This window comes from Struthio camelus, chromosome 21 (assembly GCF_040807025.1).
Source record: "Struthio camelus isolate bStrCam1 chromosome 21, bStrCam1.hap1, whole genome shotgun sequence".
In the NCBI taxonomy this organism is placed as follows: Eukaryota; Metazoa; Chordata; class Aves; order Struthioniformes; family Struthionidae; genus Struthio; species Struthio camelus.
Genome location: NC_090962.1, coordinates 4,383,241 through 4,406,609, shown reverse-complemented (window position 1 = coordinate 4,406,609; position 23,369 = coordinate 4,383,241). Strand labels below are relative to the sequence as shown.

Genomic DNA, 23,369 nt, shown 5'->3' with positions numbered 1-23,369 from the left:
GATGCCGGTTACGAGCAGAGTCATACAGTCTACCTTAATATCCTAGCATTAAACGATCCCCCCACCACCACCGGCACATTTTAGTCCAGTGGAAAGTTTGACCGACTCTCGCAGACAAAGGGTGATAAGTTCGAAGTAAGCCAAAGCTGTGACACATGCCATGTTTCCAGGAAAGCACGCTAAACAGCGCACGAGGTTAGAGACCAAATGTTGAGTTTTAAGGCATCATGAACAGAACACAAGGAAAAAGCTGCCCCCTCCCCACCCCCGCATAGGCTACTTTTACATGCAAGTCCTTGCTGCTTCCTGGCTTGTCACATCTCTCAGCTCCATGACTTGAGGCCAGGGTTGTCCTATAAGCTTGGGTACGGACACTTTGCTTGGAAATAGTCTCTGGTTAGGTAGAGCAGTTTTGCCCATGCTTCATCTGAGCAGTGTGCTCTTGCCCCACTGATACTGATGGCCCCAAAAATGTGCAAAAATGCTTTCGGCAGTTAGAGCTGCAACATGCAGCAGAGTACCGAACGAGTAGCTTTGTGCTGTGAAAGCTGAAAACCGGGGTGGTTGTTCTCCTCCTGTGTTCTCCCCTTTTTCCATTACATTACACACACATGCAGATGGAACAACGTATTATCCTAACAAAAAAGCCCTTTTTTTTTCTCTGCCCTGGATAGGGCTATATGTATGTGTGTGTGTGTGTATATGTGTGTGTGTGTATGTGTGTGTGTGTGTGTATATATACATAGAGTTATGTATATATGTATGTATCCTTTTCCGGAAATAAAAGGCTTTCAAAGCAAACAATACAAATATATTTTAAAAAGCACCCAAAATGGAGGTGTCTGTGGAAGAAAGCATCTTTAGGAGAACAGCCAAAGCTTCTTCCTCCTCCTCCCAAACTCCTTTCAGCTTCTTCAAGGATGTCTGAAAGCCAGTGAGGGAAAAGGCAGCTCCATTTAATTGCAGAGAGGATGTGGGCTGAAAAGAAAGCCGGAGATGGAGTTTTGGCTTACCAGACCACACACCAAGTGACCTGTGTGCTGGTGCTCATTCAGATATGTGTCCCTGAGGAGGAGCTAAGAACTAATATTGCAGAAGTTATGAGAAGGTTTCCACAAAAGTCTGTGTCTGTTTTCCCTTTGTTTCTTCCCCTTTGTGTATCTTTATTAGCTTTTACTATTGCAGCAACCAGCCTTCACAGGGCTTTGTTTTTTCAGCCCTTAGGAAGAGGCAAGCTGCACGGAGAGGACATGATATGGTTAAGGAATGAATGATGTTTGTCCTGACCTTAAAATGATAGGAAAAAGCTCTTGGAAAAATCCTCAGCTTGGAGTCCAAACTGCTGGCAGTTTGTAATTGGCCATCTCCAGATTCTCCTGGTTCCTTTCATCAGTCTTTCTTCTGAAATGTGATTCTTCATGGAGCATCTCTGCAGATGGATACGATAGCTCATTCCACCCAGAAGGTCAGATACACCTCCCCTAGTCCAGTGCCAAGAGGGCCGTGTTTCTGAGAAGTCTGTGTTTGGTGTGGTGGTGGTGTATCAATACTAGCTACTTAAATTGGATTTGTTGGCTGGTCTTACCTCATTCTCTGGGCACTTTAGCAAACATGTGGAGCACATCCATAGGGGCACAGGAAGGAAAATGGTCTGGCAGCTTCAGCTGAAGTGTAATGATGATGGAGCGAGACAGAAGTAATATCCACTGTGCCTAAATGTGACCTGTCTCATTTTGGTTCTATGCAGTTGCTGCAGCACTGCTCTCTTTTGGAGGTATTTCAGTGTTGCCACAACTCAGATAATAAAAGATAGCTCTGCATCACTGGGTCAATTAATGTGGGTGATGTTCCTCATTGCAGGGGTTGGCTTCTGTATGTTATGAGAAGTGGTGGCTGCCCGAAGAACTGACAACACTTCAACGCTCAATGCTTTCTGTAAAGTGGCTCACAAACCCAGCACTGAAGGGGGCTGTTTATGAATGAGGCCAGGAACGCCTTAGCTTCTCAACCTGCAAGGGGCTGTAAGCTGGAACTGGGCTTGCAGGATTGCTATGGAAGCTGGTCTGGAAGCTGGGAGCAGAGCCTGTTGGTCAGGGAATTTTTGGTGGGTGCAAGCAGAGTTTGTTTGCATGTTGCAGTCCTGATAGGAGGCTATCACAAAAGCTGCCTTGTCTTTCTTCTGTGTGACGTCACATCCCCTTTTCCAGAAGGGCCTGGTACTGGGTTTGCTTTTGATACTCAGTCTTCCAAATTTTAAACCTGATTCTGAGGAGAACAAACCTCCTTTTCAAAGTGAAGGTTGGGAGAGAAATGTGGGAGGCCGGATAGGGAATGCCCCATGTGTCAGGCCTCCGGTGCATGCCTGGATCTGCCAGAGAATGTTCTCCAAAGACCAAATATTTAGAATTGCTTATGAAGAAAGTGAGTAGCTTCTTACAGGTTTGGCCAGGTTGGGGTAAATAGTTTGAACAAAAGGAAAAGACATGTTGAAAGTTTGCCTAAGTGGTTCTTGGCCTGTTGCCACAGCAGTAACGCAAGTGCCAAGACAGTTGAGAACTATCTATTGGAGACCCCGTGTGCTTGGTAAGTTGGTCACGATTTATGGGAACAGATCTTATCTTGGTTCATGGGCTGCAACACAAAGTGCTTCTGGGTAACAAAATCTTGTTAGAGAACTGCAATCTCTCCCAGAGTGGTTTCCCTATTCTTCACTGGATTTTTTGTTTTAATTTTTATTTTTTTGCAAAAGGCTGCACAAGTACTCTCTGGGTGCAGGGTGAGACATGTAATTGAGGAGGATTTTATGTCCTATAAAATACGTACCCTACCAAAAGCAGTAAATCAATGCTCTAAATACGTTGCAGAGGTTGAGTTGCTGCCTGCAGACAACACAGATGGGACGAAGGAAGAAAGTTGGGTCTGGAAAAGAATTGAGGAGGTCTTGAAAGAGGCTCTTTTCAAAAGCGATTCTCCTTGTGTCTCATCATAATAGCACTTGTACCAGCCCTGTTAAGGCCCTATAATGTGGTACAAATACTTAATGAGAGACAGACCCTGATGCTGCCTTTTCCAAGCTAGGCCAGCCAGCTAAGGAAATACTGACTTCATGTTACAGCTAGGAAACAAATGAAGACTCGGTACTTGCCTTGGGAGTCTCAGAGAAGGCTCTGAACAGCAGTCAGATCATCTAATCTTGACCAAGTGCTTTCATCGCAAGACTTTCCTTCCCTTAAGAAAGCATGTTCTCCTCTGATGACTAAGTCTTTCTTTTGTCTTGAAATGGCTTGAATATATTTGGAAGTACATAGTTTGGCCTGAGATATATTGCTAACAGATACCCCTGTCTTTCTTGCACTTACATTTGTTGTTATTTACGCGTTTGGCATGGCGGGGTGGGGGGACTCTGAAAGCCTCCTTGTGATGGTAAATGACTGGCAAATGGTCTGTGCTTCACACCCATTTCCAGGGCAAAAGGGGCTTCGCTTCAGGAGACACTGGCAGAAGGCTGGGTCTCTTTGCCTAGGGCAGGAAGCAGGAATGCAAAAAGCATAAATGCTCTGTAGGGAAACAGTGCCAATGTATGACTTCACTGAGTACTGGGATATCCTTTGCCTCTATGCCCCTTCCAGGGCTCCTGACCAGCCTGTGTGCAAGTGCATCACCTCCTAATGCGTTACTGAGGCACTTCAGCAGTTTCTGTGGGCCTTTGGGCTGGGGCACGTGTGACGGAGGAACGCTCGGAGCCTTCCCAGGAGCCTGTGTGACGCATCTGAGAGTTTGGCTGTGTCCTGCTCCCTGCAGCAGGAAGTAGAGTGTGCTGATGTCTGCTGTTGTCACGTGCAGCATTTGGGAAGTGTGAGGTGGGAAGGGATGCCCTAGCCTCTCTGAGATGAAAGACCTGAGAGGAGGCGATGGCTGGCTAGTCCTTAACTCCCCCACCCTCCGTTATGTCCCCTTTTAGCTGGCTCAGGCTGACTCAGGCCTTCTGATGTTTGTCTAATGGATAGCCTACTTGTGCCTAAATTGGGAGATGCTTGTCCAAGTTACCATGGCGAGCCGAAAGCCATGTGCTGCTGTTGCATGTTGAGCATGTTACATCCATGTACCAGAACACAGCTGTTGTCTCAGGGCCTGGCAAACCGAAGGTCAACTAGAGATATTGCAAGTGCCCCTTCCCCAACTTGGATTAGTGGTGGGCTCTTTAACTATATCCCTTCAGTGCTGAGCTTCTCTCACAGCACTGACTGCCACATTGGTGGTGGTTCTCTCTGCGTGGTTGGGAGCTAGTGCTCTCCCATCCCAGATAAACTTGGCTCTAGAGAGAGATCCTAGCCTGAATGTGCGCCTAGGTAAACGCATGAGTGATGCAGCAGCACTGAGCCAGCAGTGTTCTTCTACCCCCAAAAGGAAAAAACATCTGGTGGCGTGGGTACTGGATCCATTCAACCCTTGGACTTGCAGCTGAAATAGCTGCTCTGTTTTGGACACCTTAGGTGAGCAGCAGGGCTCAGGCAGTGAGCTGACTTGCTTCCTGCCGCCAGTCAGGAATTTCAGTTGACATCTAGCCATAGCCCACTGTATGAAGTGTTTGAAACTCATACTTGATCTGTGGAATTCGTTTGGCCATGCCTCTGAAAACGCATGCAAATGTCAATTGATTTTGTCTTTTTGTATTGGTGGATAATAAGTTTTCTGTGTTAGCCCAGACAATCATTTAATTGAAACTAAATATTCAGCCAAGCTTCTAAAACCTGTGGGAGGCTCTTCCTGTTTTGCATAGAGAACATTTGGGGTTTTGGGGGTTGGTTTTTGCAGCTTGTCAGAAGGTGTCACTCATGCATGCTGTGAGGTTCTAGGTTTTCTGTGTGATGCAGGCGGAAAAAAACATATGACTAAAAAACTTTTTGGGATGCAACAGACAAATGTATTTCTGACATTTAAAGCAGTTCTGCCTTCAGTAACAAAAAAAGGGGTCTGGATTATTTTGTGAGTTGCAAAGAACAGCAGTCTGCATCTCTACTGTTGGACAATGCGATATGGACTGAAAACATTAGATTCAGATTCACCAACTGGAACATTTTGGATCTAGAAAGCCTCCTGGATATCCAGCAAGGGAGCTGTGCTGATTGCAAAAGACTAGGCTTATTTGTACTGTGAGACTAGGCTTATTTATACTGTGAAAGGAATAACCACTCCCATAACTATTGCAAATTTAAAGAAAAAAAATTCAACAAATGTTCTCATTTTGTGTTTAATGTGTGCAGTGGAGGGGCTTGGGAAACACAATTCATTTTATAGCGAATGGTGTTGGGTGGTGGTAAATTAGTTTTTTCCAAATTATCCTGAATGCGGTGTAACGTTCAGGAGTAATTTTACATTCACTTATGCTCCTGTGTATTGAAAAAGCCATAGGATAGTCTTTGGCAGGACTTTTCCAGCATGGCAGGACTTTTCCTAGGCTGAAGGAGTGCCAGGTGTGTGTGTTGGGGCAAGCAAGGATGGTTTTGTGGAAAGAGTGGGACTGAAGTGGGGGACTCCAGCAAGTTAGTTTCAGGTTTTGGCTTTTTCTCTTATCTTGGGGGTACCTTGTGAGATCCCCTTTGTCTCTCTGGGCTGGAGTTGTCCATCTGCATAATGAGAGTAAAAACGCAAGCCCTACTTCCCTCTTTTTAATTGCTCAGTCCTGTCTGTACAATCTGCTTTGCAGAGCAAGGGCTTTCTCTGCTCCTGTAGCACGGACAGAGAGCCACCACGATCTCTGTTGAAAGTCTGTAGATGATTGCAATCAAGTCTGATGGTGAAAAGAAGTTGAGCTGAGAATGGAGGCAGCCATCGCTTGTCTGACGGATTCTGAAGCTGCCGAAGACGACAGTTTCTGCCAGCACACAGTGCTGCATCCATGTACAAGAGCTGTGTGTCTGTTAGTCAGAGGGTAGCCGTGCCTTCGGGCACGAAGCAGCTGAGTACTTTGGGCATCTCCCTTGTGCTTTCTTTCCTCAGGCAGTGCACTGAGGACACAACTTTGTGGATGCTGTTACTGTGGAATCCAGTTCTGCTGCCCAGCTTGGAGCTGTAGAGTTGACACCAGCTTTAGGAGAAGAAATAGAGGGGAAATGGAAATCGATCAATGGCCTTTGTGCTTAGCATGACCTTGAGGGCTCATGGGATAAATGACCCTGATTTTTCTCTTTGCTTTTCATTCCTGAAGTGCTAAAAGGGCTTTCTAGGGGGAGAAGTTCTGTGAACTGAGCCTTTGTAGGTCTTTAATGGGGTTGGGATGTGGGGGGAGCTCTGGAAAGAAGGGAACTTTTGAGCCTCTGGCCAAATGGCAAAAACACAGAGTGTGTCTGGTGCCTTCTGTGCTGCACAAAGACTCTTCATGTCCAGCTGCTGGCATGAATGGCCAGAGCTCTTCATCTGCCAGCTCCTCTTGGAGAGGAGGCATTGTCATCAGAGCCCTGACTGGGACCGGAATGTCACAGCCAGTTTCCTTCTAGTGCGTCCTGCGCGTACCCTAGATGCAGATGCTGCCAAACTTTGAAGGCTCTGCTCATAAGACAGCTGGAGTTGACATGGCAGGCCAGATCTGAGCCAGACTTGACACATGTGGCAGGAAAAGTTACCTATGTCTCACTAAATACACAGGAGTGCCACTCATCAGAGTTTCCCCTGTTGCGTATGGTTGGGTTCTGTTTCTGAGACCTTTTTGTCAGTGTAGAGTGACTATTCAAGATACCCGTTTGTCACTCTGCTTCTGGTTTTGTAGGTTACTAATGCATGGCCACGGTAACACTATGGATACTGTCAGGCTGTTTGCACTCTGGTGGGTTCTGCTGAACTAGTACTAATTTGAAATCACCTCGATGCCCCACCCAAGCCAGGCAAAGCATGCAGTTCCAGTTCAACCTGGAATTACTGATTCTGCATTGGCAAGGCCCTCTTAAGCAACTGGGATGGAGTAAACGGGAATAATGCCACCTGTCAGCATAGTGTTTTAGGAAGAGCCGTGTGGCATAGAGTGACTGTGGCTTGAACGTGGCCAAGAGTGTTGCAGTCATAATTCTAAGTCCTGTCTCTAGGGAAGGCAGGCCTGAAGGAGTGGCACGCAATTCCTGTGTTAGGACACTTCTGTTAATGTTTCCGTGGGCTACTGGAGGCTCAGCACAGAGAGGTCTCATTGCGCAGTCCCAGCCTGGCCTCATGTTGTCGCTGAACTGCTCTTGCTGTGAACTGATAAGCTTACTCTAGCGCATCTTATTGGACAGCCATCGTTTAATCTGCCTGTTCACATGACAGATCCCTCAGATGCCAAAAGTCACGACTACTAAACACCCAAAGATATGCAGAAATTGCAAAATCCATGGCAGCAGTTATGTAAAGGCAGCCAGACTTCTGGATGACATGAGGGCATCCCAGGGACGGTAGTGACCCTGGCTGCTGTGTCTCTCTGTGCTCCCTGCGCCCTTCACCAGTCATCGCGCAGTGCTACAGATATACAGCCCTGGCTTCACTGAACCTGATGTTCCTGCTCCTAGGCAGCACAGTGGGCCTTGCAGGAGAGGGAGCTCTTGCAAAGTCAGCAGAGTCCTCTCAGGTAAACTTTCAATAGCCATTGCATTGCATAGCTCAGCGTAGTCTTTAAGGGGAGGTGCTATGGAGGAAGTCCTGAGAACTACAAATCGTTTCCCTCCTTAGCTGAGGAGCGAGCTGAACCTGTCCCATGTGTGCAAGGCAGCCTGGACAGAAGCAGCTGAGTCTTCTCTGGCAGAGGAGAATTCAGCTGCCCTAGCGTTGCCCCAACTGCTTGTCTAGACTAGAGGAATTTGCACAAGGTATCTAAATACAACGGCACCACCGTAAACCCTGTGGAGACTGAGCATGACACCAGGAAACTTATCAAGTAACAAGCAGGCTGAAATGATGCTAGCAGGCTGAAATGATGCTAGCGCACAGTCTGTCCTGCGCATCCACGCCCAGGCTGTGTTCCTGCAGCTGTGCCAGCATCCCTTAAGACACGGAGCCTTATGCCAGCACTTGCATTTGAGGGCCAGATTTTAACCTCTCTCTGAAATCAAGAAGTAGGGTCCAGACTCCAAGGGAGGTGGTGCCTCCGGTCAAAGAGGAATGAAACAAAGGGAATTTCAAAGGGAATGAAACAATAGATGGTTTTGTGGAGCTGGGACTAGATACCCAGTACCATCCAGGAATCTAGTCGTTTACTGCTTTGTCTGTCTTATCATGAGGGGGGGTACTCTGCCGCAGAAAGATAGTAAAATGGGGGATAGTACTGCTACTGAGAGCCCCAGAGGCTCTACTTTTGGATCTAGCTCTTCCTTCTGTTTAACCTTGTGCACAGACCACTGTAGCCTTTCTAATTTCACCCTTTACAAAATGGTTCCTCTGTCTGACCTGATGTGCTGCCAGTACCACCTTGAGTCTCCTGCTTCTCACTGTCATGGTTGCTTTGGCAACAGATTGAGAGAGGCTGTGAGCAGCTCAGCATGGGCAAATTTCTCCCTTTTTTTTGCCAGATTTATAAATCTATCCCTGACCCAGCTCATTCATCAAGCAATGAGCTTCCATCCATGTCTCCCAGGCTCAGGGGGGCTGCTGCTAAGTGCATTTAAAATGCCATTAACCTGACTCTTGGAAAGGTTAGCGTGGCCTTCTGAGGAAGGAGGCTGGGCTTTACGGGAGCAAGGGGGCTGTTGGAGAAGGGTGATAAATGTCCCACCCATGTACCTTCTGGCTTGGAGGGGAACTGCAGGAGAAGAGAAAGCATTAACACGTTCTATACTGCTGATAGAGGGGGAAAAAAACAGGCTTGTGAATGCTAGGGAACATACTGATTTGGGTGACTTGTTTTTTTAAGCTGATGGTAAGACGATAGTAAGTGCTCCTATGTGTAGAAAAGTGTTCACTGTAAGCCGGAGTGAGGTCACAGCCTCATCAGGCCAAGAGGACAAGTGGTTTAGGAAGTGGTGGGGATGGCAAAGAATGAATTATTCACCTTCTCTGTGTGAGGTTGTCTCTGAGGCAGAGTGGCGTGGGAGCTTCAGAGGAGTAGAGTCAATTCTTGCCTCTTGGCTGAATAACCTTGGCCGAGGAGTTTCCCTACCTGTGAAAGTGTGGTTAGCATGAGCAGCATCTGAGTGAGTAGCATCTGTGTGGTGTAGTTTAGAGGCAGGTATTTTTCTGGATGCAGCTGGACTCTGAAGGCTGGTGTTACATTTCTCCTGGTTTCCGCTCTCTCATGCTTACGCTGTTGTGTTTGCCTGCCTTCCTCAGGAGAAACGATGAGGTGACACACATTAAGATCCAGAACACAGGGGATTACTATGACCTGTACGGAGGGGAGAAGTTTGCCACCCTTGCAGAGCTGGTGCAGTACTACACAGAGCAGCAGGGGCTGCTGAGGGAGAAGAACAGCAATGTCATCGAGCTGAAATACCCTCTGAACTGCCAGGACCCCACCTCAGAGAGGTAAGCTTACATGGCTCCAGCAGCCTCTCCTGATGGTTCCCACAGGGTGATGTTGTCTTCCGAGCTGCTGCTCGGAACCTGCTGCTGCACCCAGCCCGGGTTTGGAAAGGAGCCTGAAACAGAGTGTGTTCTTGTGTGATGTAGCTTTTGTAACCCAAAAGCTGCATGTCTCTGGGATGTTTTTCCATAACCGCTCTGCACTCAGAGATGACCAGAAGCTGGCTAGGAAACATTAGTGAGGCCAAGCAGCTGGTATTTGCGCAGTGTCAGCATGCGCTGATAAGCTTGCTGTAGCTCCCAGGCAGCTTGGAACATAAGCAGCACGAGTCTGCATGCCAGCAAACAGTCCTGTATGAGTAGTCCCTTAGGTATACGGCTTTGGTTTTAAAAGAAACTAAACACATACAAGTGACTTTTGCCTGCCTGTGGAAGGCAGGAAAAAAAATCTCCGTCCCATCTCAGTGTATAACCACTGTTCATACTGGTGGTGACACCGTATTGTCTTATAGGGACAGAGATATCTCTCTGACTCGCCTCTAGTTGCTTCAGGACGTTTCCCCCAGCCCATTAGTGACCTTCTTTTCCCTCCTTCGCTCGTGGCACACTAATGACACCTTCTTTCCCTTTCTTCCCCCTCGGTTTCCCCAGCGTCATATGCTGCGGCTGGCATGGTGGGTTGGAAGCAGAAATGGCAGGCGAGCGGCAGTGCCATGGAAGGACCCTAATTACTCTAACTTTAGCAGCCAGGATAAGTCAAAGCTGCAGTCTCGCTTCCTGAAATGGAACAGAGGCGCTCCCTTTCACGCTATCATGTGAGCCGGCGGGGCCAAGGGGCTGGGAAGTCCCTCCAGCTCATGCGCTCCCTTGTTGCCAGGAAGGTTTCTTTGCTCATTCTAGATTGCAGTGTGAAAAGTGGACAGGCAGCCGCTAACATCAGCAGAAGCTCTGGAAAAGTGGAAACCCCCGTCAGCTGGGTTTCCCCCTTTTCTCCCGCCAAGGAAAGTCTGGTTTGGCAAGTAAGCTCCCTAAAGATTTATTTTCCAGACCACACATCTAGCGGCATCAGGGAGAAGGGAGGGGAAAAAAAGGGTCCAAGTCCTCTAAAGATATGAAATGACGGTGGTGTCCGAATATAGCAGGATGCGTCAGAATAGCAGTGTTTCCAAGATCTGGGCCTGAAGAGCAGCTGTTTTGTTAGCAGGTTCTAAGGTGCCTCACCAGAGTTGGTCTGTCCTGCTCTCTGCAGCAGTAAAACTCACAGAGCTGTGATTCTAACACCTTCTCAAGCCTGCAGGAAGTGAGTTTGCTCTTCAGAGCAAGGAAGACCTTTAGAGGTCTTCTCGGTCAGGCTTGAAGCAGCTGCCTTTGCAACATGCTGGTCTGGGGATTTGAAAGGCCCAGCATCACTGACTGCTGTTCTGCAAACTTTTTCCTCTGTGACAAGGTTGCAGAGACATGATATGCTGCCATTATATCGTCTCTGGAATACTATTTCGAGCCTCTCCGAATTCCTGTCAGCTTGGCTGGCAAGCCAGGAACCAGCATCTTCAAACTGGGACCCTGTGGCATCTGCCCAGAGCATTGTTGAGTGTTGGAGTGTGGAGATTGAAAGCTCTGAGGCAAAAAAAAAAAAAAAACCCAACAAAAAACCCCCCTGCTTCACTTCAGACTATTATTTATATCTATGGAAGGCTGTTGCAATGTGTTAGACCATGAGGCATTCCTGCCCCAGGTACCTGCTGTGCAGATAGAGGGGATGCATGCTGCTTTGGAGAGCTTCTGTGCAGTAAAGGCCAGGTGAACTGCCTAGCTTGAGTACAGTGCTAGCACAGCAGTGCTGCAGTTTGAGCTACAGAGGGTATGCCCAAGAAGAGGCAGGTTATTGCGCGCTCAACGCTACAAGCTTATGACCAAGCCGGCTCACAGGTAGCTTGTGTTTTGCTGGGACTGCAGCGTAAGTATGTTAGCAGACGAAGAGAAAAGATGGAGAGATTAGATGGAAAACAGAGGCATGTGCATGCAGGATGTACACAGACCAAAAGGTGGAGTGACTTGCTCCCACACAGTGAGACCCTGGAAGAACAGAGCGCAAAGCTCTGCTCACCCTGCTCCCAGTTTGTGGTCCTGGACCATCACTCCTCTTCAATACCTTCCTGCTGCTGCCCACTGCCTTTGGGCCACAGGACCTCCAGGAACACAGGGCTGTCCCTGAGCAGAATGGTGGGCTTCCAAGTAGGAAGGCAGTGGGATCCGCTCTGCTCTCAGCCTTGCAGCTGGGTCAGCTCTAGGCGGTGGTGGGGGGAGGGCTTTACAGCGAAGGGCCCTTTGGGGTGACGCCTTTCTCAGCACAGCCTGCCTGGCTCTGTGCGAAGCGTGTTATCATCTCCATCTGCCAGACTTGCAGCTTATAGGCAGGACTGGAGTGGTGGGGAGGCACCCTGCATGCAGCAGAGAATCTGGTTTCGCAACTCAAAGTGAATAGACAGGGTTTTTCAGCTTTCAGTCAGCTAGCAGAAACAGAAGGAAGCCCCCTTGGTGCTTTCTGCGAGTCAGACCCTGAGCTGAGGGTAGTGACCTGGGAGGTGAACAGCACTAACTACAGCTAGGAGCAATCTTCTGGGGAAAACGGTTCCCAACCCATGTCAAAGCATCTTGTTCCTGGTCAGCATTGTCCCTGCTCTGCATATGATATTTTCTGGCCATGGCCTGCTGGCTCCAAGTATTCTTCTTTTCTTTAATATTTAAAAGAATAAAGGAAAACATAGCCACCTTCTAGTAAGATCTGCTAGAATTATGTCTTTAGAACTTCATCAGGACCATGTCCCTCGATGGACTGGCCACAGATCACACTGCAGTTTAATATACTGATGCTGTTTCACAAGTGGCTGGAGAATTGAGCGAAGTCTTGACACTTCCAGCCTCAGGCTGAAGTATTGATGTGATATCGCAAAGTGTTGGAGGAAAGTCACTAGGGATTGTTTCTAAAATAACCCAAGGTGTTGCGCTGGTGGGAAGCGCAGTCAGAATGGCAGCCTAGAAATGGGTTTCCCATGAACGCCGTGCCAAGTAGAAAGTGCAGCTTTTCTCTAAAGGTCGTGCTCTGTGCGTTTCTGAGCTGACCTTGCTCTCCATCTCTGCTCTCCAGGTGGTACCATGGGCATCTCACTGGCAAGGAGGCAGAGAAGCTCCTGACAGAGAAGGGGAAACCAGGTAGCTTTCTGGTGCGGGAGAGTCAGAGCAAACCAGGAGACTTTGTATTGTCTGTGTTGACAAATGAGGACAAGTTGGAGACTGGGGACCGGAAGCCACATGTGACCCATGTGATGATCCACTACCAGGTGGGAAACGTGCTGTCCCTGCTCTTTGGTGACATGAGCTAGGTGGGTGCCCCAGCTGGGAAATGCACATTTGATTCTCACTATGTTTCTGTCATTCTTTCCTGCAGCCAGATGGGAAGTATGATGTGGGGGGAGGAGAGAGGTTTGACACACTCACAGACCTGGTGGAGCACTACAAGAAAAACCCAATGGTGGAGAAATCTGGAGCTGTGGTTCACCTGAAGCAGGTAATAGCTGCTGTAGCACACAGCTGTGGGTTTTGGACTTTCCCACACTCCTGCAGGAGCCCACAGATCTGCCCCTGCTCTTTGGGAAATCCCTGCCCCCAGATCCTCTCATTGGCATTTGCTGGGCTTGTCCAACTTCACAATTGGAAGAAAAGTCCCTGGCCCTAAATTCAAGGGCTCAGGGATGGACGCAACTTCTGCCAACACCCCCGGGGATTCAAGAATTGTTTTTTTTTTCAAAGGAAAAGTCCTCTTTTCATTATTGAAAGTGACTTCTGTCTTCATCTGTCTTTCAGCCGTTCAATGCCACACGCATTAATGCAGCCAATATTGAGAACAGAGTGAAGGAGCTGAACAAAATGGCAGATCACAGCGAGAAGGCCAAGCAAGGGTTCTGGGAAGAGTTTGAGGTACAGGATGCTGCTGTGCCCTGTCCCACTTCTGCCTATGAGAGATGCTCTTCATATCTTCATGGGAGTATCATGGTTTTCTGGCCTGTCAGCCTCCTCTCTACACTGTTCTTGCTTTCCTTATTTTTTCTGTTCAACTGAGTTATTTCCCACTCCTTTCTTTCATTGCTTTTTCTCCTGTCCGAGGCAGTTTCTCCTTCCTAATCCTAGTACTGTGTGCTTTTTATTCCCTACAGTAACCTATGCCTTCTGTCTCCCATTAATTTTCTCAGCAAGCTGCTTCCTAGCTTCTTTTATGCAGTCTTCTCTGCATTACAAAGCCAAGCAGTTAGCTGGAAAAGCCTCTGCCTTTGCCTCTGAGTTTCCTTGTCTGTCCAGAACCATTTGTTCAGATGTGCTCTGCTCCACAGATGCTCCAGCAGCAAGAGTGCAAGCTCCTCTACCCCAGGAAGGAGGGACAGCGGCCAGAGAACAAGGCAAAGAATCGCTACAAGAACATCCTTCCCTGTAAGGAGAAACTGCTTTTTTTGTTGTTGTTTTTGTTTTCCTCGCCTGCATTTCCTGCAGCTTCCTTGGGGCCTAGTTAACCCTGCAGAGCTTTCTGCTCTTAGCTGATTTGGAAGGATGTTGGCACTGTCCTGTTGGAGTGGTGCAGTTAATTCATGGCCTTTTCCATCCACTTTCTATCCTGGTCCTTCCCTTTTGCATAGGAAACCAGTAAATTGCTCTCCTCTTTGTGCTGTTAGTCCAGATATGCTTCAGAGCTCAGGCTTAGTTAAAAAATCATATGGAGCCAGAGCTAGAGCTTCCAAAAAAAAAAAAACACTCGAGAACTTAAGCTCAGGTTGGTCTGGGATACTATATATCACTATAATTTCCATCCAAGTTACCAGACTGGCAGCATAGCTGTGAGCCAGGCAGTTCTCCAGTGTTTAAGCACTGCTAAGTGTCATTGCGAGAGCGTTGCATTCCCTCTTTTGCGATAGTTACCCGTGTGATGGCACAATAAGAGCCTTGTGCTAGGAGCCACCACGGATGCCCTGCTATGCCCTCAGCAAACCCCGTTCATGCTTCTGTGTACAACTGTGCCCCGTGTTCACTGTGGACTCTGTTCTCATTCAGTTGATACCACGCGGGTGGCACTCCGAGACGTAGATGAGAGCGTGCCTGGGTCAGACTACATCAATGCCAACTATATCAAGGTACTTGGGAAGGGGAAGACGATGTCTGGGGACTGGGGGTTACCTTCAGCCCACTGCAGTGTTTCTGTGGGTGCATGCAGAGACGGTGCAAGTCTGAAGGGATCAGCCTGTCAGGAACCAATATGTTTCTTTGGGTCCAGACCAAATACAGTAGAAAAATCAAGTATCTCAAGGAACTTCATCATTGCACTATGTCCTGTTTGTCCTTGATCTAAGAGTTTATCTGTTCCCTCCTTTCTTTACCAGTTCAGGCAGTCCTAGTGGACTGACCCAGGCTCTCTGTTATTGACCATTAACTCTGAGGTCGAATTATAATTGTCATCTGTAAGCTAAGAGCAGCTTGAAGCTGAATTTCTAGCAATGCTGCTCCAATGTTTAAGCGCCTCCCTTTGGGAAACCTTCAGGGTCGCTTCATTCCAGCCATGTTGACACGCAACTTCTGCAGCTGCCTGCTGGCTGGAGTCTGCTCAGTAATGTATAGCACAGCTCATTATGAAGGTATCTGGAGGCAGGAAGATAATTTTGTCAGTGGCTCTGAAGCTGGTGATGAGAGTGGTTTCTGTCCACGGGTCTGATGCTTAGAAGAAAATAAGCTAGCTCAGAAATCCTGCAAGGCAAGGTGCACTAACTTTGCTGCTCAAAGCTGTGCTAAGGGAGTTCTCAATTCCTCTCTCTTGGATTGTTGGCTTTTTTTTTCTCTCGCTTCTGTTCCTCAGAGCATCCCTGAAGATGGCAGGAACTCGGAGCACTGCAAGATCTATATAGCCACCCAGGGCTGCCTGCAGACAACAGTGAATGACTTCTGGGCCATGGTGTATCAAGAGAACAGTCACGTCATTGTCATGACAACCAAGGAAGTGGAGCGGGGCAGGGTGAGCGCTTGTCAGGCACAGTCCCCGAGCCTGAACGTTACCTGTTTCTTGCACTGACCTCTTAGGCTGGATACCAGAACTAGTTCTGAAGTCAGGACTTCAAAACTGAAAGGCTGATGCAGCAACTGCTACATACACCAAACTGGGTAGTTACTAAAGGCTTATATTATTAAAACGTGAAACTGAATCAGTGATGAAATTAATCCTGGCTGGTCAACCGAAGTATATTATCCTGCCTGGACATTTGCATGTCCTTGCCCCTAGTGACAGAGGACCCAAGTGAAAATTCCCCTTTCAGGATGGACATTATTGCAAACCAGTGTCCTCTTCCACAAAGGAGCCACTTGGAGAGGACTGGAATGCTCGAGAAGTTTTTCTAGATTTAGAAGGCCTAACTTTGCTTTGCCCTTGACAAAGTACAACCCTTAGAGGAAGTTCCTAGCACAAATGATGTTTAGTTAAGCTGTCCTCTAGCTAGTTTTCATGTCACTTCTTCTCTGTCTTGCAATGTTGCTTTAGCTGTTCTTCATGAAAGAAACATGCTGTTCTCCCAGCCTCATAAATATTAATGGGGAGCCCCTCATCTGACTGACTTCAAGGCACTGGAGAATGGCAGGTAGCAGAAGAGAGTGAGGAAGCATCCTTCTTAGAGCCAAGCTGGCAAGCAGGGGAGGAGGCTGCAAACCGACTGCACAAAGGAGGAATATAATTACACAACCTGCATACATTTCAATACGAGTGGGTTGCGAGGGGCGAGGGAACACGGTGAAATACCAGCCAGAGCCCTTTACCAGAAGTGCCATCCCCGATGAGGAGAAGAGATCATTATGATCGGCACTAGCAGTTTTGTTTAGCAATGAGGGAAGTGGTTATGTTCTCAAACAGCCTGGTGCAAAGATGAGCTCAAGAACCTCGTCCAGACACACCGGCGTAGCTCTACTCACAGGCCTTCTTTTGTATTGTTAAAGCCACCATAGCCTCCGTGGACTGGAGGGCAAGAGGGATATTGGCAGACCGTGTAGACCCTCAGGATGGATATTTTGCTCAGGAGTTAAGGAATGACCAGACCAATGCCTACCTGAGGCTGGGGCTAGCAGGGGCAGGTGTTTTCTCTAAGGGTCACTTCCTTCATATTAGAATAGCCTGTTCCAGGACAGCCCCAGAGCAAAGGAAATGCTCTGTTTCCAGCCCTCCTTTAAATCTTTACTTTGGGGGCTAGGCAGCCCTCGAATGCCGCAGCTTCCTTGTCTCAACTAATGAGCAGCTCTACTGTGTCACTGCAGAACAAATGTTTCCGTTACTGGCCAGACAAGAGCAGCACCAAGGAGTACGGGTGCATCTGTGTGCGAAACGTGAGTGAGCGTGAGGCCCAGGGCTACTACCTTCGGGAGCTGGAGATCTTGCGGACAGACAGGGTGAGTACTCTGCTGCTGCTCTGTCCACCATACTGAGAAAGGACTGGTGCTGGGATCCCCAGGGGAGGGAGCTGTGGCTTCTATTTTTTTATTTAATGGTCTTATCGCTTAGGTTCTGGGTCGTTTTACACCAGCTTTGTTAACTAGAAAGGAAGGAGAAGCCTGCCGGTAGTAGGAGTGGTTTTCTGACCAAGCAATGGGCCTCTGCTTCCTGCAGGATGAGCGTCCCAGACTGGTGAAGCACTATCAGTATTTTAGCTGGCCAGACCATGGGGTGCCCAATGAACCAGGAGGGGTTTTGAGCTTTCTGGACCAAGTGAATCGGGCACAGCGAAGCATTCCAGACACAGGGCCGATCATAGTGCACTGCAGGTATGAACCAGCGGGCTGTCAGCAGGGGGATGGGGCAATGGGGTGGGTGATAAAAAAAAATGTGTGTCTCCTCCTTTTCCTTACATCTACAGCTGGGTCATCACACGATCTGATGACCCAGCTGATGTAGCTGAGAAACAAAGGTGGTATAAGTATGCATGTATGAAAAACGTAACCCTCCTCCAGAGCCTCGCTGGTGAGAAACCAGGGAAGAGCAGGCCTGATCTGAGGTTGCTGGCCGTGATCAAGCCCACTGGACTCTGATCTCCCAAGGGCTCTGCCTTTGGCTCCGTTCATCTTACAGCAGCCATTCCAAGCCTGCCTGGGATGGACCAGGCATGCAGCTGAGTGTGAGAGCTGAGCTGACCTGCTCTGAGGGAAGTCTCCTCCTGTAATGATTTTTTCCTCTTCTCTCTCCAGTGCTGGAATAGGACGCACAGGCACCATCATAGTGATAGATATTCTGGTGGATATTATTCATAGGCAAGGTATGGCTCCCTATTTCGTAGCTTTCACTCTTTGCCTTACTCTAAGTGATTATACACAACAGCAGTATGCTGTAACCTTGCTCTTGTGCACTGAATTAAAAAGCTCTAAGCAGTGGTTTTAGCAGGCATAGGCTTGGCCGAATGGGTGAGTGGGGAGCTGTTGTATTGTGCCCAGCCTACTTGGCTGTGGTCTGAGAACAGGAGCTCTTTCTCTCCATTAACGAAATACGAATCTCTCACCGAATGGGTGTGCGTGTGGATAGCCCTTTAGCAAGGGAGATGCTCCCTGTGACACAGCTGAGGAGGGTCTTCCTATTGGCATCAGTGGGGCCAGGATTTCAAGGTCTCCTTGAAGATCCTCTTTTATTTGGCTGGAGTGGGACAGGAAGGAACATATTCAGAAAGGGTGAAACCTCAGTAGCCATTTTGGAATTGATTTCCCTAAAACCTTCTGTACAGAAGGGCTGTGACCCTTACCTGATACGCCAGAGTTACCGCAGAACTCTCCGTGGTGGTTTATGGGGCTGGTCCAGGAGCCTGTAAGCACGTGGTCCCTCTTCTGCAGTGGTTGTATCCATTTTTTTCAAGCTGTCCAAGGGTGGTAAGGTCTGAATCTGTAGGAAGTAGGGTTAGAACAGACCTAGTTTCCATCCTGTGCCCCCACTCCAGGGAGGTCAGCGCTGTCTCAGCCATTCTTAGTCCAATATGCTCAGGGCAGGGGGGAGAGGCAAAGAGGTGCACCAAGTCCTTTGTCACGATATTCCAGTGCTTCGCTGATATTGTGTTCAGTAAGATACTGAAAGGTCAAAGCTAACTTAACAAAAAGAGTTTTTCTCAGCCTCGTTCCTACTTCCAAAAATCTCACGTTCTCTCTCTTGAGCAGGTTTGGACTGCGACATCGACATCCCCAAAACTATCCAGATGGTACGCAGGCAGCGTTCGGGCATGGTGCAGACAGAGGCACAGTACAAGTTTGTTTACATGGCTGTTCAGCAGTACATTGAGGCTGAGCAGAAGCGACTGGAAGAAGAACAGGTGAGGCCTGTTCAGCTTGGCTGAAAAACCAGCAGCAGAACTTGACCTGCGCCAAACACCGCCACCCACTTCCCCTCCGGCTTTCTCATGAGAACTCAACAATTGCCCTGAACGCATGGAAGTAAATCCACACCTACTCCTCCCCAGCCGGCATATGGGATCCATTAGGGTTTTCTTCTGTATCTGCTTTGGGTGGCTTTTCATTGCCTTTGCTTTCTCTTTCAGAGGAATAAAAGGAAGGAGCGAGATTACTTGAATATTGGATGCTCTCCTATGGAAAAAGGCAGAGCCAAAGGGCAGCCGCCTTCACCAAGGGCCCAGTCTGTGTAAGCTGAACGCCTCTCTACCAGAGCGAAGAATTTCTGTGGCAGGAGAGAGAATAGCACGCGCTTAGTTGCAAGTTTTTACCTTTTTTCAGCCTGCCTCTCATCCCTGAAGCCTGAACACCTTCTGGTTGTCAGATGAGAATGGCTAAAAATAAACAGATGATCCCACCATGCTGTCAAAGGTGGTAACAGCCCATCTTGTTTGCGTGTTAGATTTTTGCAGCTGCTTTTGCAGGGGAGAGGAGGAAATAGATCCTCGCCTTCAGTGGCTAGTGCCCCTCTTCCTTTGCCTCGGGGAGCGTGTGAGCTGCTAGAAAGTGAAATCAGGTTTCCTCCACTGAAGGAGTTATGCAGCAAAATACAAAAGAAGAGACTAGAGGGAGCTTTATCGGCTTGTATCCCTTGTGGAAAGGGAGCATGTGCTAAACAGTATGAGTTTCTTACATAAGCAGGGCTAAAATACCCCAAATTCTACTTTTCCCTCTTGCCCCAAGTATTGGGATAGCAGTGAGTGACGGGGAGGGGGTTACAAGTTGAAGGTGAGTGGGTTGGGAACTTATGTCACTTATATAATATCCGAGCTTTTGGGCACCTTGAATTACGGTGGATTTGAAATAAGGAATGGCGAAGCGAGGCAGGAGCAGAGGAGCGGGCGGTTAAGTGGAGACAGCAGCGCTGTCTCTGGGCTCACGCAGGGGCTCAGAGTGGAAAATCCAAGGGGAAAAGGGGGGGGGGGGGGGGGGGAGGCAGCAGGTTCCTCCCTGGGTGGTACCTGCTAGGAAGGCTGGCGCCGTTCTCCTCGTGCGTGGCAGTGCCTGGGGTGCCCAGAGCTGCCCTAGCCTATGCAGCAGCCTGAAATAATCGCCAGGGGATTTGTAGCTGAAGAGCAGGGGCGAAGCCTGTAGCCGGAGCCCGGCTCCGGGAAGCTCGGGACGCTGCCGCCCACGGGGCCGGGAGAGGGCAGCAGGAGACAGGAAAGGTGCCGCTCCGCTCCCGCGACGCGGGCAGAGCCGCTCCGGTTCCCGCAGCGTCTCGGGGACCGCACAGACCTTGCTCTTATGCAACGCAGGCTGAACCTGGGTCCTTCGCTGGCGATGTGCACTCGCCAGCTCCAGCTGGATCTAACCAGATGGGATCTTCCCCCCTTAGACTTCAGGAACTCTTCTGTCCTGTTTAAATCGCTCAGCTTCGGTTGAAACTGGATCGCTGTATAAACGAGGGCAGGGAGGTCTGCGTGGGACTGAGCCAAACAAGATGAGCCCTGAATGGCTGAAAATTGCCCACTCCATAAAACTGTCCGCTCAGGGTTGGATGTCAAATCCTTTTCGGGGTGCTTGCATCTGGCCTTTGGAGCTGTCCTTTCTAAATAAGGCCTATCTGAAACAGAGCAAACCTCTCCCTTTCCATTGGATTTGGGAAAGTACAGGGAAATTGGGCAGGCAGAGAAATAGAAATAGGAACAGGAAATACATGAAGTGTATCCACTGATCCTGCAGAAACGTTGCATCCTTGACAGGCTGACATGTGGCGGAAGGTTCTGGGCTTCATCCCCAAGCTGTATTTAAACCCAGGGGGGGCAGCCCAGGTGCAGGGAGAGAAAATAAGAATACAGAACAGTGTGGGTAATTCTGTGTCTTCCTTTTTTCCTCCCCAGCCTTGTAGATAGGGAGCATGGCTGGCCCATTACCCTGGCCCTGCCTCTGGGAAAAGATCCAGAGGAGCGAGGATGTTAATAACAAGGCTTTGTTTCTTGACAGGGTTGATGATGAGTCAGCTTCCGTGTACGAGAACGTGAACATCAAAAGCCCAAAGGTTTCAGGGATGAGTAACACGGGGCGATAAAGGAGCCGGAGGTGAGCCGCGTGCAGGCTGTACAGGTAGGAATGCTTCCCTTGATTAACTGAGAGTGTCACCGCAGTCTGTTTACATTGCATTTTACCCGGCTCCTCTTCAGCTCAGTGCAGGCAGCTCTTGGAGGCTCTGCCTGCGTCATGGAAGGGAGCTTATGCTTTGAAATTTGGCAGAGCCCAAAGGCATGGCTGTGGTCAGCTGCTGATGGGAGAAAAGTGGGAAATGGCCTAATGAGGTCTCATTAGGAAAATATTCATTTTTAAAATGCTCCTAGTTCTCGGGGAGAGATCTGCTTTTTGGAGCACTATGCCAGCAAGCTGTCAGACTCTGAGAATGAGACATGTACTACATATACAAACAAGGAGGAGAGGCTCCACACGCTGGGAGCGTCTCAGCTCTGAGCCGCGTCTGTGCACTTCTCCCAGTTATAAACCATGCTCTCCCTCTTTCTTCTTGTCTTGGAACGCAGGATTTACAGTGTTTACGTCCACCCTTTCCAAGTTCTGCCACTGTGGACAATTTTTTTTTTTTTTCTTGCCCCATCTTGCCTTCTCCAAGCACCTTGGATTCAGCGAGGAAGTAAGAAGCTGACCGCCTCTGAACGAAGCAGAACCTACGCCTTAAGAACACGCCTCGCTCCAACTTATTCATGAGAAGGAACTTATCCTGTTCTCCCCTGTATTAGTAGGTTGATATTTATGTGGAAGTGCCTCTGGACGTTCATAGGGCATCAAGACTCAATTTTAATTTTTTTTTAATTTAAGATTCTTATTTTTTACACACAAATTGTTAAAAGGAGTGGAAATGACTATTTGCTTAGGAGTGTTCCCAGGGTTGCCCGCTTAGGGCATTAGTAAAGTGTTAATACACTTTAGGTCAATCATTTCTAAGCTAGAAGTATTTTTAGACTAAATCCTAGAGTAACTTTGCTGCCGGTGAAAGTGAGAAATAGAAAGCATTGCCTGGACCCAGGTATTTGCACCTCTGATTTTTCTCCTCCTCACCCTTTCTTTTGGCTGTTCTATGCAACTTTTCCAAAGCACACAAGCAATCCCTGCTGCTGTAGCATAGCAGATGAATCTGCGTGTGCCTGAGAGACTGCTAGCCGCTCTGCGCGTTGGTTTCATGGCAGAATTGGGAGAGAGAGGTGAGCAGACCTGGGTCTGAATGTTTAGGTGGGTCTGAAATCCCACTTAGCTGGTAGATGCCTGAAGAGCAGGAAAGCAGCTTCAACTATGTGCTGTGCTTAGCCACCTCCAGCAAGTAATATACCCTAGGATATTAGACTGAGCTGAAGTTTTTGAGCCGGGCCCCTCTGAGTTTGATACAGCTTTATTATTGCCTTGCTGCATGACCCTTTCCCCCTGCAACTGTATGCCAAGGCAAGTACTGGATCTGGTGAGTAGGGGTGCTGTAAGAGCACTTACAATTTGACCAGTGCCGTGAAGATGAGTGTGTTGCTGAACGGATTATTCAAGCTCTGTTGATAATTCTTGACTTCTGACTACCAGTGCTTCCTGCTTTTCCAGCCTTCAGGCCTGCAAATAACTCTGCCAAAGAACCCCCTTTCTGCAGGATTCATTGCTTTCTGAAAGCGCTCTCTGCAGGGAGCCTTGGGTCTGAGTGCTGGTGTCCGTACCTCCAGAGCATGTGGGGGCTCATGTTAAAGTCATTCTGGGTCTCTGGAAGTGAATGGACTTGCTGCCTCTCTGCATGGTCAGGGGCGTTAGTGCCCAGAGTGCCAGCTCCCAGAGTGCTGAGCAGAAGGGGTAGAACAAAAAACACAATTACGTACCTTGGCTGTATTTCCTGGCTGGCATTCCCAGTCATTTGTCACAGGGACAGAAAACTGTTTATTTTTATTGCACTTTTAATAAATGTTGAGTATTCTCAAGGCTTTTTCCTTTCTTTTCAAGTAGTTTGCTCTTTGGGAAAATGACTGACTGACAGCTGATGTGAATAATGGGGCATTCTGAATGTCTCCCCTCCCCAAATGTGACTGTTCAAGACCCTGCCTGCCTTTACTTTGAATCTGCCTTTTGATTATGCAGAAGTGAGAGGTTCAGCTGCCGGACAGCTAAACCCTTAACCTTTGTTTCCAAGTACACAGAGCAAGAAGGGGGAGTGCAGAGGGACAACCTCCCATGAGGATGCTTTGACAGACTACTAGGAACAGCTGGAATGGTGATAACACTTCTGTGGCCCCTAATTGTCACCATATGCATTAGTTTTTAATGAAGCTGTTGCACTGAAGATGTAGAGAAACTTATTTCTCTCTCTCCTGCCCTTAAGTCTCACCAGTGGGAGTTGAAGGGGTAACCAAGATGTGTATGACAAAGCGCTTCAGCTC

The 23,369-nt window shown here is 48.5% G+C and overlaps 1 protein-coding gene across 3 annotated transcripts in view; it reads left to right on the top strand.

The window, feature by feature from the left end:
* Nucleotides 1–22,913, top strand: part of LOC104141899 (tyrosine-protein phosphatase non-receptor type 11) — a 59,823-nt gene extending 36,910 nt beyond the window's left edge. For all 3 annotated transcript variants that reach the window (XM_068916405.1, XM_009671491.2, XM_009671492.2), the window contains exons 3-16: nt 9,289–9,483; nt 12,629–12,821; nt 12,929–13,048; nt 13,345–13,458; nt 13,869–13,965; nt 14,581–14,660; nt 15,377–15,532; nt 16,816–16,947; nt 17,165–17,319; nt 17,740–17,807; nt 18,691–18,842; nt 19,068–19,168; nt 20,926–21,045; nt 21,489–22,913. In XM_068916405.1, coding sequence (XP_068772506.1) covers nt 9,289–9,483; nt 12,629–12,821; nt 12,929–13,048; nt 13,345–13,458; nt 13,869–13,965; nt 14,581–14,660; nt 15,377–15,532; nt 16,816–16,947; nt 17,165–17,319; nt 17,740–17,807; nt 18,691–18,842; nt 19,068–19,168; nt 20,926–21,010 — 1,648 coding nt within the window. In that variant the 3' untranslated portion in view covers nt 21,011–21,045; nt 21,489–22,913. The remainder of the gene's footprint in view (nt 1–9,288; nt 9,484–12,628; nt 12,822–12,928; nt 13,049–13,344; nt 13,459–13,868; nt 13,966–14,580; nt 14,661–15,376; nt 15,533–16,815; nt 16,948–17,164; nt 17,320–17,739; nt 17,808–18,690; nt 18,843–19,067; nt 19,169–20,925; nt 21,046–21,488) is intronic.
* The last annotated feature ends 456 nt before the right edge of the window (nt 22,914–23,369 follow it).